The 15,159-nt window shown below is 42.9% G+C and overlaps 1 protein-coding gene across 1 annotated transcript; it reads right to left on the bottom strand.

Moving 5' to 3' along the window:
• Positions 1-854: 854 nt before the first annotated feature.
• LOC129848760 (acidic leucine-rich nuclear phosphoprotein 32 family member E-like) lies at positions 855-5,657 on the bottom strand. The gene is made up of 7 exons (XM_055915861.1): positions 5,448-5,657; positions 4,060-4,209; positions 3,707-3,829; positions 3,433-3,592; positions 3,282-3,317; positions 3,053-3,162; positions 855-2,621 (listed from the first exon to the last, which is right to left on the bottom strand). Exons 1-7 carry the CDS (start codon positions 5,499-5,501, stop codon positions 2,496-2,498), a joined length of 759 nt encoding a protein of 252 aa, XP_055771836.1. The 5' UTR covers positions 5,502-5,657; the 3' UTR covers positions 855-2,495.
• Positions 5,658-15,159: the final 9,502 nt, after the last annotated feature.

Genomic DNA, 15,159 nt, shown 5'->3' with positions numbered 1-15,159 from the left:
TCCATCACTCTCCGTATTGGTCAAATAGCCCTTACACTTCCTTGAGGTGTGTTGGGTCAAAAAAATTGAACAATCTTCCTGTGGTTTGGTAAAAAGATAACACCTATTTTGGAATGTACTTTTTTTCTGCTCTAATTACTTTGGTAACCAGTTTATAACAGCAATAAGGCACCTCCGCGTTGCATCACGCATAAGAGCCCTTAGTGGTATATTGACCATAAACCATAACTCTGGCCTTACTGCTTAAATATAACTTGACTCATGAGCTTAGTTCAACTGTCGTACCCCATCAGAACCCCAAATAGCTTGTTTTTCAATGTTTATTAACAAAACTATATAGCCTCAAAACATGGCTAAAACTCATTTAGATATTATGGATGATTCTTAGCTTTGTATGAATTTGTCCAGTCCCATCCCTCAGCTTTTAACCAAAACCAGGGGAGTGCAATATTAGCTTCAACTGCTGATTGCCACTTGAAACCTTTTTTTTTTAATTCAACAAAAGAAAATGACCTGATTAAAATTACAGCTAGCTAGGTTCTTTTTTTTATTATTATTTGGGGCTTTTAGGTTTCATTCCCAACCAAATCCAATGCAAAACATAATGAAGTGTCAGAGCTGAATGTTGCCTGGATTGAGGTTTCTGGGCTTTCAATGTTAAACCACAGGCTATAGCACCACCACCTGGTTCACGTCCTCAACTGTTCTCTCTTCAGAGTTCAGACCTACTGACGGGCTACACATCCATTAGATATCTGCATACAACTGACCCGTGACCAGAAACACTTATTCATCTGGAGGGTCAAAGTTAGTACTACGCCCGTTAAATAACTCGACGGGAAAAAGTTAAAACATAAGGATTAACAGAATTTATTTTTTTATGTAAAAAGACTTCAGAAAATTAATTAACATCAATTCCAAAACATGACTCAACAGCTGAGGCCCAAAAAAAAAAAAACTATGTTGAGCATCAGGGTCTGAAGCTTTACATCCTGACATGTGCTTTGTTTATTAAAAACAAAACAAAAAAGGACAGAGATATTGCATGTTTAAAAAAAACAAAAAAAACAAGCAAATACTACACAGAAAAGATAAAAGGTCTATTTACATAGTCATACAAGTTTAAAATTCTGGCACAGTAAAACTCCAAACAAAAAGGATACAGAAAAGTTTTTTTTTCATTGGGACATGACAGAAGTCCAGGGTACCAAGTTGGATTCAGGACAGATGAGACCATTAACTGTGTTCCTGTTTATCACCAGGTCCTTCTGAGAGATGGAGTCCACCTGAGCTTTAGAATGTCACCAAACTGGTCCAAAATTAACTCTGTGTAGCCTGAATACGAATTAGCTCTTTAAACCCACCTCTAGGGCTTCCTTGATGACGATCAGAACTATAGTAAGAGACCTGAAAACTACATTACCCAGAGAGCTGAAAACCACATCACCCAGAGTCATCTGCAGCCCTAGCACAATACATTAAAAAAATAAAACTTACAAATCGGCGGTTTGATTGTGAAATTAAAAGTGACTTGATGACAACGCGATCGGGCAAACTTTAAAAGGTATCAAATCCCAAGTCCTAAACAAAGTACTTAGGAAACAGTCAGCAAACCCTACAATACAGCGCGGGTAGGGTACATATAGTGTAGGTGAAAAGATAGGAGGGGATAACGACTCACAAAGGTTCCTTTCTGCCCGGGTCACTGTTAAACATTACTCGTTGGCCACGTGTCTACATATAAACCAGTGGAGGCTGGTGGGAGGAGCTACATGAGGATTGTAATGGCTAGAATGGAACCGAGCCAAACGTGTGGTTTCCATGTTTGATGTGGTTGATACCCGAGTGGCACAGCGGTCTAAGGCACTGCATCTCAGTGCTAGAGGCGCAACTACAGACCGTGGTTCAATTCCAGGCTGTATTACAACCGGCTATGATTGGGAGTCCCATAGGGCAGCGCACAATTGGCCCAACATTGTCCGGGTTAGGGGTTGGCCGTCATTGTAAATAATTTGTTTTTAACTGACTTGCCTAGTTAAATAAATGTTAAATAAAAAAATATATACATCGTTCCATTGATTCCAGTCTAGCCAGAACAATGAGCCTGTCCTCCTATAGCCCCTCCCATATAAACCTTACTATGAGCCAACCAGACAGCACCTGGAGCTTTTCGCTTGACAACTAAAGTCTTGGGAGAACATGGCATAGGAGACAATCACAACCAGATGGACTTGAAATGGGCCACTACAACTTCTCACCAGAGTTAAACATCACCTTGTCTGAAGGCTATAGCCCCTCCCCACATCTGTCATGTTACAAAACCACATTCCATTTTATAATTCTAAACCGCTATCTTTTTTGTATGGAACATGTACAAAACAAATTAAACACTTAGATTCTACAGTAATTTCTATGGTATACAAAAAAAAAAAAAACGATTTCCTGTTCCTGTTGTTCTAGCCTAGTTGTGATCCCATGCTCTGTTACAGGAGGGGCTAGTCGTCATCTCCATCGCTGTCATCTCCCTCGTCCTCTGCATCCCTCTTCCGTTTCTCTCCCTGGACTCCTACTCCATCCTCTTCCTCCTCCTCTTCAACATAGTCATCATCATCTTCCTCATCCTAGGGCCAGAGAACATTTAAATCAACATGACTAGGAGTTCTCTTTTCCTGTAGGAATTTTAGACCCAACATACCAACGACCAGAAAGCAGCAGGTTGCCGTGGTAATCCCCTAACGTAGCAGGTGTAGAAAGATAGCTGAGCCCCTACTATTTTAAGGGGAAACGGAACATAGGTTGAAAATACTCCACCCCCAAAAATCTGAAACATCCGCTTTCTGTCAACACCACTCTGGGTGGTAATCACTAGCTTTCTGTCAACGTGTAGAATCAGGAAATAAATGTAAATTGACATCTGGCGTGTATCCTCTAAGAGACTTGGACTATACACTGTCTCGTGTGTATCCTCTAAGAGACTTGGACTATACACTGTCTCGTGTGTATCCTCTAAGAGACAGACTGTTAGCTGCACATGGGTTTGACGAATGATTACCTGAATGCCATCCTTCATCAGGTACGACAGTCCCACCTCTTCGCCCTCGGAACCCTCATCATCTTCGTCATCGTCCCCATCTCTGGTGGGGCCGGCTGTGTGCTCGTCATCTGTGGGGAGGACAACATTGGGTTAATTCTTTGTAATGGTCTAGGACGAAGGCACAAGTCTTAAGTTTATCCTCCCAGCCTTTCCTCAGCCCGTCCCCTCCCAGCCCTGTGTCGCTCACCATCATCAGCCTCTGAGTCTAGCCCCTCATTGTCATCTGTGGGGAGGACAACATTGGGTTAATTCTTTGTAATGCTCTAGGACAAGGGCACACGCCTCAAGTGTTTCCTCCCACCCTCAGCACGTTCACTCCCAGCCCCGTCGTTGCTCACCATCGTCAGCCTCTGAGTCTGGCACTTCGTTGTCTTCGTGGTCATAGCCGTCCAGGAAGTTGACCTGGGGCAGCAGCTCAAAGACACTCTCCCTGTAGTCCTCAAGAGTAGTGATCTCACAGCTGTACAGGTCCAAACTCTTCAGGTTCTTCAGGTTTTTCTGCAATCACAATGTGATGCTGTTAAGATTCTGTAATAATGATTGTGATTGGAATCCATTAAGTGGAAAGTACTTTGTTGGGTCTACCAGGTGTGTTTATGGGGGTTCCCTTACCAGAGGCTTCACAGTGCTGAGCTCCTTGATCTTGTTGCCGCTCAGGTTGAGATACGTCAGGTTGGGACACTTCTCAGACAGCTGGTCCAGACCTCCAACGATCATGTTATCACTGATCTCCAGCTGAAGAGGACAGATATTGATTCATCTGAAAAAATACTACGTTCACAAGTATTATATAGTACATAGACAAAAAAAATGCGTAATATCTTAATGTCCACTTGACTACTATAGTATGTGGCTAGATAGATGAATACATTTTTACTTGCATTAAATTGTTTATGTGGGTGAACCATCTCAACCTCTCCATGACCAGTGGCAAAAAGGGATCTTGGACCGAAGATGATGCTCACCTTGAGCAGTTTTGGCAGGGAGGGCAGCTTAGCCAGGGAGGTGAGCCCCACATTGACCATGCTGAGGAACTCCAGCTCTTTGTAGTCATCTGACAGCCCTTCCACCTCTCCATCACTGGACCGACAGTTGTCCACCACCAGCTCAGCCACCTGTGGAACAATTTGAATTACTGGTAAATGATACAGAATCATTGAGTTTGTTTTTATGAACTTGTTGCTATATTGTGCAATAAATATAGAATATGAATAAATGACGTAGCATACTAGTATTCGTTTTGAACTACGCTAGATAGAGAATGTCAACATCCTTCCTGCCTGCAACTCCCCCCCATCATACGAAAGTTAGCTCATGATCAGAGTGCGCGCGGCCACTATCCCCAGCCAGAGAAGTCGTTAATTGTTACTGTCGCGGGAACTATAGCTAACTAACGTTACAAAGTAACACTAGCTACTAGCGGACGTAGTTAACTAGCCATAAAGTAACGTATCTTGGTGAGGTTTAAATTGATCATGTACTATTCATACCCCTTACAAAGTCAACAGCCCAGCGTATAGCAATTGGCCAACACTTTCATAGAGCTTCAACTTCGTATCAACCGATGCAACATTTGATGCACGAACGCAAGGCTACAAAGTAATTATCCGCACAACGATGGGCGGCATTCTGCACAACTTTACCTTGCAAAACGCCACGCGGGCGCATAGGTTGCATGAAATACATTCCAAAGATGGGTAGTTACAATGTGATTGATAGCCTTGTATTTGCGGAGAAGGCAAACTCAGTTAGCTCGCTGTTCAAAAGACCAAATAAACACTACTTTCACACAAGCCACTTCTATTCAGTATGCGCAAACAACTCCATTGTGTTCTTCAAAACAACTCGTGGAGCTGGTCGGCTCTACGCTAGCAAATCCAAGGATAATTTATTATAGGGCATTGCTGGCTAACTAGCTAGGCTACTAAAGTCCATGTAGGCTACCAATAGTGTTTGATCATTCTTAACATGGCCATTATTTGGGTTGGGAAAGCTTGAACTCCATTAACTAACTAACGTTACCGGTTAGGAGTCTAGCTAGCCAGCATTGGCGCTAGTTACATGTAGCTAGCTAGCTGATGTCCTTGGTAGCGCTAACTCAGTCAGAGCAAGTCGCGCCACCATCAAGATTCTTATCCCATTTTATAGTTCGAATCGATGTCTATCGCATCCTCTTTGTGGCAACCACCCATATGTGATTTATTATCCGATATTTTGTTAGCACACCAGTTGTATACTATAAGTTAGCAAGCTAAAGAGTATCGAGCATCGTCATTTCGCATCCACCATGGTTGAGTCGTCATCCTTCACAAAATGCATTGGGAAATAAATAAATAAAGACGTAATACTATACCTCGGCTGGGGTCTTGTTCCTCAGCTCCAAACTGATCCTCTTCTCCATCTCCATTTTGAAGACAAACGAAAGCACAAAATCAAAGGAAAAGGGAAAATAAAAAGCCGAACACTCAAGCGCTCAGTCACTCCAACCTTCTTCTGTCTATGGCTGATAGGCGATAACCAAACCACCATGTTACCTCGCACCCAACCCCCTTTCTAAGACACGCCTTCTTCTACATGAATATTACGTTTTTCTGTTTTTAATCATGCTATTGGGCCAGCTATTGCGCCATTCAACAGGGACCGGCCCAATTTACATAATATGACTTGGTGGTAGTTGTAATTGGTCAGGATTGCGTGGTCATTTAATACAGGTCAACCAATGAGATGATAAATACCTCACTTTTAAACTTAGGATACGCCCCCTCTTTGTTCTCATTGGCGCCATTATCAAGTATCGACAGTTGATATAATGCTGTGTTCCTAACCAAGTGGGGAAAGTGGTCATTTCTAGTTGAGTAGTATCAAATCAAATTGTATTTGTCACATGCGCCGAATACAACTGGTGTAGTGGACCTTACAGTGAAATGCTTACTTACAAGCCCTAACCAACAATGCAGTTAAAAATAATAATAATTACAGAAAAATATACAGAAAAAAAGAATATGAAATAAAAGTTACAAATAATTAAAGAGCAGCATCAAAATAATAATAGCGAGGCTATATACAGGGCGTACCGGTACAGAGTCAATGTGTGGGGGCACCGGTTAGTCAAGGTAATTGAGGTACTATGTACATGTAGGTAGAGTTATTAAAGTGACTATGCATAGATAATAACAGAGAGTAGCAGCAGTGTAAAAGGGGGGGGGGGTCAATGCAAATAGTCTGGGTAGCCATTTGATTAGATGTTCAGGAGTCTTATGGCTTGGGGGTAGAAGCTGTTTAGAAGCCTCTTGGACCAAGACTTACCGTATACCATGCGGCAGCAGAGAGAACAGTCTATGACTAGGGTGGCTGGAATCTTTGACAATTTTTAGGGCCTTCCTCTGACACCGCCTGGTATAGAGGTCCTGGATGGCAGGAAGCTTGGCCCAAGTGATGTACTGGGCTGTACTCACTACCCTCTGTAGTGCCTTGCGGTCGGAGGCTGAGCAGTTGCCATAGCAGGCAGTGCAACCAGTCAGGATGCTCTCGATAGTAAATACTAGTTGGATGCATTCACGTGATTTGAACTTGTTGAGAAACGCCGATTGGGTAATGTCAAACAAGCTGCGTCAACCATAAACTAAAAGTACAGCCATCATGCTCGCAAACAAAACATAGTGTTCAAAAACCATATTAATAGATTGTTTTTTATAAATAATATTTTTTGTTGTTGCATTAAACTGCTGAAAATGCTGGTGATGTCAAAGATCATTATGTGGGAGAAGTTGGCACTCAGGGATGATATAGGAGTTTTCACAAATTACCAGTTCGAGGGGCGTTCAAGTGTACTGAACAAAAATATGAATGCAACATGCAACAATTTCAATAATTTTACTGAGTTACAGTTCCTATAAGGAAATCAGTCTATTTAAATAAACAAATTAGGCACTAATCTATGGATTTCACATGACTGGGCAGGGGTGCAGCCATGGGGAGCCAGGCCCAGACAATCAAAATACGTTTTTAGAAAAATTAGCATTCAATTCTCTAGCAACAGCTCTGGTGGACATTCCTGCAGTCAGCATGCCAATTGCACGCTCCCTCAACTTGAGACATCTGTGGCATTGTGTTGCGTTGTATTGTTCCCAGCACAAGGTGTGCCTGTGTAATGATCATGCTGTTTAATCAGCTTCTTGATATGCCACACCTGTCAGGAGGAGAAATGTTCACTAACAGGGATGTAACCAAATTTGTGCTCAAAATTTGAGAAATAAGCTTTTTGTGCATATGGAAAAATTCTGGGATCTTTTATTTCAGCTCATGAAATATGGGTTTATATTTTTGTTCAGTATAGAGTTTTCCCAGTCTTATGTGGTAAATACAACCTTCCCAATTGGTTATAAACACAGCGTTAGAGTGTTCCGCTATAATAAATGTAATGTATAATCCACATTTTGACTCTATGAAAATGTTCAATATAAAATGCATTAGCATTTTGGTAAATTACTAGAAGCTCTTATCCAGAGCGACTTTACAGTCAGTGCATTCAAGGCAGGTCAGACAACCACACATCAAAGTCATTGCAAGTAAAACTTTTCTCGATAAAGCATCTATCAGCAAAGTCTGTGCTAGTAAGAAAAGACAAGTATTTTATACTATTACATTTTTTAAATGTGGTCCTCTGTGGCTCAGTTGGTAGAGCATGGTGGTTCGATTCCCGAAACCAATCATATATAAAAAATTAATGCATATTGTAAATCACTTTGGATTAAAGCGTTTGCTAAATGGCATATGTTATTCGAAATGTAATTAAAAACGAAGTAATCAACCCAACTTTCAAAACAAAGTAATTGAATGCTAGGCTTGGCAAGCCAGGCTAGCCTGGTCCCAGACCTGTGTGGGCTATTGCCTATTCCATTCTTTCATGCATGACAATGAGTGACAACTGCGAGGAGTGGCATGATGGCACAAAAAGACTGAAACACAGGCTAAAACCAAGATTATTATGCTGATTTCCCTCCAGTGTGGCAAAAGTGTCTATTGAGCTTCACTATCTTCCTTCATAGTTCCCTGTGACGCACCCTCCCTATTTCAACACTAGCCTAGTTCCCAGTAGGAACCTATGCATATAAATTATAGTTACACAATTTACTAGACGAGGTATGGCATCTCTTCCTTATATCAATACTGCTATTACAAGACAATATTCATTCCATTTCACCCCATGTATCTCTATTTGATGATGTGTTGTACTGTGTTTATGTTGTAGTATCAGTGATGCTCACTAGATGTCAGGCAACACAATGTAGTGGGCTGATGGACTAACCTGCCGGACGGCCACCTAGACGTCAGGCAACACAATGTAGTGGGCTGATGGATTAACATGCCAGAAGGTCATCTAGATGTCAGGCAACACAATGTAGTGGGCTGATGGATTAACCTGCCAGAAGGTCATCTAGATGTCAGGCAACACAATGTAGTGGGCTGATGGACTAAACTGCCAGAAGGTCATCTAGATGTCAGGCAACACAATGTAGTGGGCTGATGGATTAACATGCCAGAAGGTCATCTAGATGTCAGGCAACACAATGTAGTGGGCTGATGGACTAACCTGTCAGAAGGTCATCTAGATGTCAGGCAACACAATGTAGTGGGCTGATGGACTAACCTGTCAGAAGGTCATCTAGATGTCAGGCAACACAATGTAGTGGGCTGATGGACTAACCTGTCAGAAGGTCATCTAGATGTCAGGCAACACAATGTAGTGGGCTGATGGACTAACCTGTCAGAAGGTCATCTAGATGTCAGGCAACACAATGTAGTGGGCTGATGGACTAACCTGTCAGAAGGTCATCTAGACGTCAGGCAACACAATGTAGTGGGCTGATGGATTAACCTGCCGGACGGCCATCTAGATGTCAGGCAACACAATGTAGTGGGCTGATGGACTAACCTGCCGGACGGCCATCTAGATGTCAGGCAACACAATGTAGTGGGCTGATGGACTAACCTGTCAGAAGGTCATCTAGATGTCAGGCAACACAATGTAGTGGGCTGATGGACTAACCTGCCGGACGGCCATCTAGATGTCAGGCAACACAATGTAGTGGGCTGATGGACTAACCTGCCAGAAGGTCATCTAGATGTCAGGCAACACAATGTAGTGGGCTGATGGACTGACCTGCCAGAAGGTCATCTAGATGTCAGGCAACACAATGTAGTGGGCTGATGGATTAACCTGCCGGACGACCATCTAGACGTCAGGCAACACAATGTAGTGGGCTGATGGACTAACCTGCCGGACGGCCATCTAGATGTCAGGCAACACAATGTAGTGGGCTGATGGATTAACATGCCAGAAGGTCATCTAGATGTCAGGCAACACAATGTAGTGGGCTGATGGACTAACCTGCCAGAAGGTCATCTAGATGTCAGGCAACACAATGTAGTGGGCTGATGGACTAACCTGCCAGAAGGTCATCTAGATGTCAGGCAACACAATGTAGTGGGCTGATGGATTAACCTGCCGGACGGTCATCTAGATGTCAGGCAACACAATGTAGTGGGCTGATGGATTAACCTGCCGGACGGCCATCTAGACGTCAGGCAACACAATGTAGTGGGCTGATGGACTAACCTGCCGGACGGCCATCTAGACGTCAGGCAACACAATGTAGTGGGCTGATGGACTAACCTGCCGGGCGGCCACGGTCTGCTGACCTTGAGTTCAATGGCTTGCCTCTAGAGGCCTCTGCTTACTCTTTTTTCCATTGAGATAAACTTGCTGAAAGGTTCTATTAATCGGAAGAATCAGACAGAAGCTCAGACAGCCGAACATTTGATTAATCTCCCAAAAATTGGTTTGGGGCTACAGCTGTTGGTGAGTTTAGATGTCTCACTTTTCAAAATTCAAAAGGCCCTCGCACATCTGAGCTATCTTTGTTGCAGGTGCATGGTAACAGTTGAATAAGATGAGAAAAAAGAAAAAAACAGCACACTGCTCTTGATAGTGTCACTGCTCTTTATTAAGCTTTACGTGTCGACCTCAAGGCTTTCGTTAGAGCTTAATAAAGAGCAGTGATACTAGCAAGAGCAGTGTGCAGGTTTCTTATTTTTTCTCACTTTTGACATGCTTTACGTTTTGAACTGTTTCTATACATTTACGTCCTTGCGTTAACATCACTTTAAAATAGCTGACAGCTTGCGACCCCATCTCCCATCTATGACCGTGCCTTAGTCCCGATTCTCCACACTTTTCCGCGGGGGGTGTGTGCAAGTGCACACTTTGAGAAAAGTGTGGAGAATCAGGGACGCACACAGCTTGACCCCTAAAGGGTCAACGACAGGTCATGGGTATGCCTGACGATGTAATGATAGGCCCTTGAATTACATTAGAAAGGGGAATCCCAATGTCTATGGACTGGAGTGGGAGGTACTGTATGTAACATTTAGACAGCCCCGAGTCAAGCCAGTCTTGAAACACGCCAGGCACATGAAGCGAGCTTCTCAAGCAAGGGAGGGGTTTGGGGTTATTTTACAGCGTAGAGCTTTTTCAACCCTTTTTCCCCCTGAAGATAATGTATCTGTCCATAAATGACTCTGTCTTGTATCTCACACAGAGAGATTAGAGTGTCAGAGCCCTGGTTAAAGCCACAGTGAATACAGTGCTGCATCCAGATCACTTCTAGAATATACTTTATCACCCCTCCTTTGCAACACATAGCAGCCATTAGGAAATTAATAAGTAGCTGAAGTCATAACTTTGTTAAAAAAAAAAAACACCATCAGAAAAATACAACAGGTACACACACACACATGCTCGCACACACATTGTCCTACTCAATTGATGGCTTGTTTTACTCCTCCCATAGAGACTGTTTCCCAGCACCTGGGTGTCAGTCGTTTATGCCATGACCCCTGCCCCTTTAAACCCCAGGCCATTTCCATCAGTGTGACTCCTTCCAGATGTGTGTTACAGTGGCTGCGGTGGTTTTCATGGACTGTCTGGTTTAGAGGGTGCTGAACACACTGCTCATGGTTTACTGACGGAACAAACAGCTTTGTCAACAGAAAATCCCACTGATGACAGGATTCAGTGTGAACTGTGCACTTTCCTTTGGGAGCATAGGGGATACCTGCGAGTGCAATATTTTCCAACGGGTATGGTCCATGGAACAGCAAGGTTTGATTAATTGGTTAATTGTGCAAAGCATTTTTTGTTTCTGTTGCCGTGGTAATGTTTCCTTGCCTGAGACATGAGTACAGATGTTAGCCGTCAGTGCAAGCCGCTAGCCTTTAGCTTGACATGTTAACACTGTCTCCTTCTGAGCACATTGCACTGCTGAGCCGTGTTTGATTCCTGGTCTGTTACAGGATGAGCTTGAATAGCACTGGGTCTAGTATGGGAGAGACATTGCATTGCAATTCCAAAGACACAAACTCCTATGTAATCCCAGAGAATATTTGTATTTTTGTACTGTGGACTCTGAGCCCAAGACGAACATTGAACACAGTGCACCGTTTGTGTGCACACTTGCTCCAGACGGAAGATTTAGAAACCTACAAATTCTTGCGTGGATTTGAATGTTTTACCCCAAATCTTGGTCTCAGAGTCCACAGGCCAATAAGATCACATAGAAAGTGTTACATAGTCAAAGGCATGTGTCTTTGGAATTGGAGTTAATGGGAAAATAAATACTCACGTAACTGTGCATCAACATAGACATGCATCTGAGGGGAGGCGTTCTCAGGGCTCAGAGGCCGGACCAGATGTGTCAACATGTCCCACGTCAACTGGTCTAGTAGGGAGTGAAGGTAACAGAACCCAGCCGTTCTTCAAGCAAGGGCAGAGGCTAAGGGGGAATGAGCCTGTCTACACTGAGTGTACAAAACACATCTCTTTGAACGGGGTATGGCAGTAGGTGTTAGGCGCACCGGTTTGAGTGTGTCAAGGACTGCAATGCTGCTGGGTTTTTCATGCTCAACAGTTTCCCTTGTGTATCAATAATGGTCCACCACCCAAGGGACAAACAGCCAAATTGACACAACTGTGGGAAGCATTGGAGTCAACATGTTCCTAATGTTTTGTACACTCAGTGTATATTGTCAAGAGCCCCCTAATCATAGACCTGTCCACAGGAGCTGCTGAAGACGGCAAATGACCCTAGCGCTATCACCCAATACCAGTGGAGGCTGAGGGGAGGACCGCTCATAATAATGGCTGGAATGGAGTGTAAGGGAGTGAATGAATGAAAACCATGTGTTTGATACCTTTCCATTCACTCCATTCCGGACATTATTATGAGCCGTCCTCCCCTCTGCAGCCTCCACTGTGACTGACATAATAAAGCTGTGGGATGTGGTAGTTGATGCTGTGTACTTCAGTGTGACGTGTGTTCATTTATCAACGTGGAGACAGTAATAATATACCTTCTGGGTTGATCATCTTTCCCCTTCATTATACCGTTTGTCTTGTCATTTTCATTTGAGCAACATTCTGGACAGTGTTTGATACGGTACATGTGAGTAAGTAGGAGTGTATGTAAACCACTTACATGCTAGGATATTGGAACTCAAATGGTGTCCATAGCAACGTACTGTATGTTCTTTGACCTCAGTAATGCTTCCCCTGTTCCCATTAGGCTGCATTGTCATTATTAATTTGCTAGATGCTGAACGGAGATGGTGAAGAGAGAGAGAGAGATGAAAAGCAAAGGCCCTGGAACAGAAAGATTTCCAGGACGGTGGAACAAGTCTTCCTCCAGTAAATCCTACTAATAGATGTCTCATTGGGGGACTGGTGTGAATGTTTCTGCTGTGGGTTAGCTCTCTTTGATTCAAGCATTTAGGGCACTCCTTGTCCAGGGATGTGTGTGTTTAGTAGGGTAGGGATTTAGGGGGTTGGATATTAGCTGTAATGTGGGAGTATGTTGGCTCGCAGGTGTTTGAAACGGGAAAGTCCATAATTCTCAAAAAAGTGCAAATCCAAGTAGTAAAAATGCTGTAGATTTTACTTATCCTTTATTTTAGCAGGGAGTCCCATTGAGACCAAAGTCTATTTTTCAAATGTATAAAATGTACAACATTCAAACATACAACGTCATAAAATCATACGATACAATGAGTAATTTAAGAAGCAATCATAATAAAAAGATTGAAAGTTGAATAGGAATAGTAAGAACAATAGTCCATCATAAGGCAGTTTGGGATGGAGCAGTTGAGTGGTTCCTGCTATATTTCAGATTCTATACTGGACTAAGACTAAGACATGTCCTGTATGGATATACAAATAATCATGAATGCACTATTGTCCCTCTGCCAAGTCAGAAAGCACTACAGAAATGCTGTTTCATAGAGTAGTCAATGAACAAGCTCAAGTTGGGAAAATTCCATCATATGACAGATTCTAAATGATTTAGGCTACTAAATCAGCCTCCCCCCCTCTCTCTTAAATTCAATGCAGACAATCCATCAGTTTGTCAATAAGGTCTTTCATATTGCATGGCATGACCGATTCCTCACCGTAGCCGCAGGCCTAGCTAACACTGTGTTGGCATAGATTCATCTGCCTTCAATGACTCATATTCCCCAACAACTAGCCCCGTAATGGCAGTACTGGCCCTCTTTGTAGAGAGTGACTTCAAAGACTTGTTGAGACAGAGCCCAGTTTGAATAACAAAACCATGTTGCCTGTTTGGCTGAGGCTTGTCTATTAGAGATTCAATGATAAAGCAGAGAGAACTCTACGGTCACTGATGGGTCTGCTAACCACCAAAGACTGAATCTGGTCAAGCGGTTATGGCCCTTATCACAAAAAGCCTACCAATAATGAGGTGACACAGAACATGGCATGGAATGCGATGGGAGGGGCAGGAGGGGCACTTAAGTAGTAACATATTCCAGAGCCTTTCCACATGTGTAGCAAAATGAAAGTAGTTTAGTCTTTAAATGTACCCACTTGTGTTCTGCGTATCAGTATCTATCAATTATTTTTGAGAAAGAAAGAGGAGAGACGATGTGTCCTTAACTTACCTGTGATGTAATTTACCCAATGATCGCTTGGCTGGCTAGAGTGATGAATATCCCTTTATGCCATCGCTCACTGTTCACGCTTCAACGATCTCATGACAGATGTTCATCACAACAGTAAGGTTGTCTTGGAGATAAGAATAGAAAGAGAATGTGAGAAAGAGAAAAGGAAAGAGGGAGCAGAGTTCAAAAATCAACCAGCTGTTAAATGTTACTTTGACTTGATGAGCAGTTTTCCACTCAGCAAGTGCAAGACAAATGTCTGTTCATACTGTATTTCTCTCTGTTATGACAATATCTTTATTGTCTCCAACCAAACCCACGAAATACCAACTCTCAACACTATTTGAATGAGATCATACAAAATTTGCCTCAGCCTGTAAGAATACATTTTGAACAGGTTGACATATATTGTCACGAGTCTTACCCTGGAGGCAGAACTGAGCAATTTCCCGCTAAATGGGCCAGCTGCAAAACTGTCTGTATTGTAAAAAATTCTGGAAACCAAAATGAGCTTTTAGCTCTTAATTTAAGATTAGGGTTAGTCATTGGGGTTAGAAGTGTGGTCAAGGTTAAGGTTAGGTTTTGAATCAGATTTTATGACTTTGTGGCTGTGCCAGCTAGTGACCACTCTGCAGAGCTGCCTCCAGGGCAAGATTCATGACAATAAACGCCAACCTACACATTTTGAGGGTGGAATGAATGTTGTGAATAATAAGAACCATAAACCAGGGCTTCAAACGGATACATTTTGTACTGTTTTCTCTTTGTTATCAATGTGCCTTGTGTTAAAAACACAACAAGAACATGCAGAAAAATACAGACAAGTTGAGACTGTAACTCTGGTGTCATCACTTCTTACTGGAAATGGTTGGCACCAGTTTTGCAACCCAGCCTTGACATCCCCGGCTCACCGAATTCTCCTCAACTACTCTTTATACCTTCCACGGTGGCTGCAGTGTCAACGCTACTGGCCAGTCTGACAGTTTTTATCCATGATGCTCCTATACTGCCCAGTGATGGAAGCGGAGAGATGGGTGGCTGAGGGTGGCTGA

Source organism: Salvelinus fontinalis, unplaced genomic scaffold (genome assembly GCF_029448725.1).
Source record: "Salvelinus fontinalis isolate EN_2023a unplaced genomic scaffold, ASM2944872v1 scaffold_1161, whole genome shotgun sequence".
Classification (NCBI taxonomy): Eukaryota; Metazoa; Chordata; class Actinopteri; order Salmoniformes; family Salmonidae; genus Salvelinus; species Salvelinus fontinalis.
This window is presented reverse-complemented; position numbering and strand designations above follow the sequence as displayed.

Bases quoted from the DNA above. Each gene is read 5' to 3' on its own strand.
- LOC129848760 (XM_055915861.1), bottom strand. From the start codon at position 5,501: ATGGAGATGGAGAAGAGGATCAGTTTGGAGCTGAGGAACAAGACCCCA. The intron at 4,210-5,447 runs GTATAGTATTAC...ATTGTTCCACAG, and splicing joins GGAACAAGACCCCAGCCGAG to GTGGCTGAGCTGGTGGTGGA. The intron at 2,622-3,052 runs GTAATCATTCGT...CTCTGGCCCTAG, and splicing joins TGATGAAGGATGGCATTCAG to GATGAGGAAGATGATGATGA.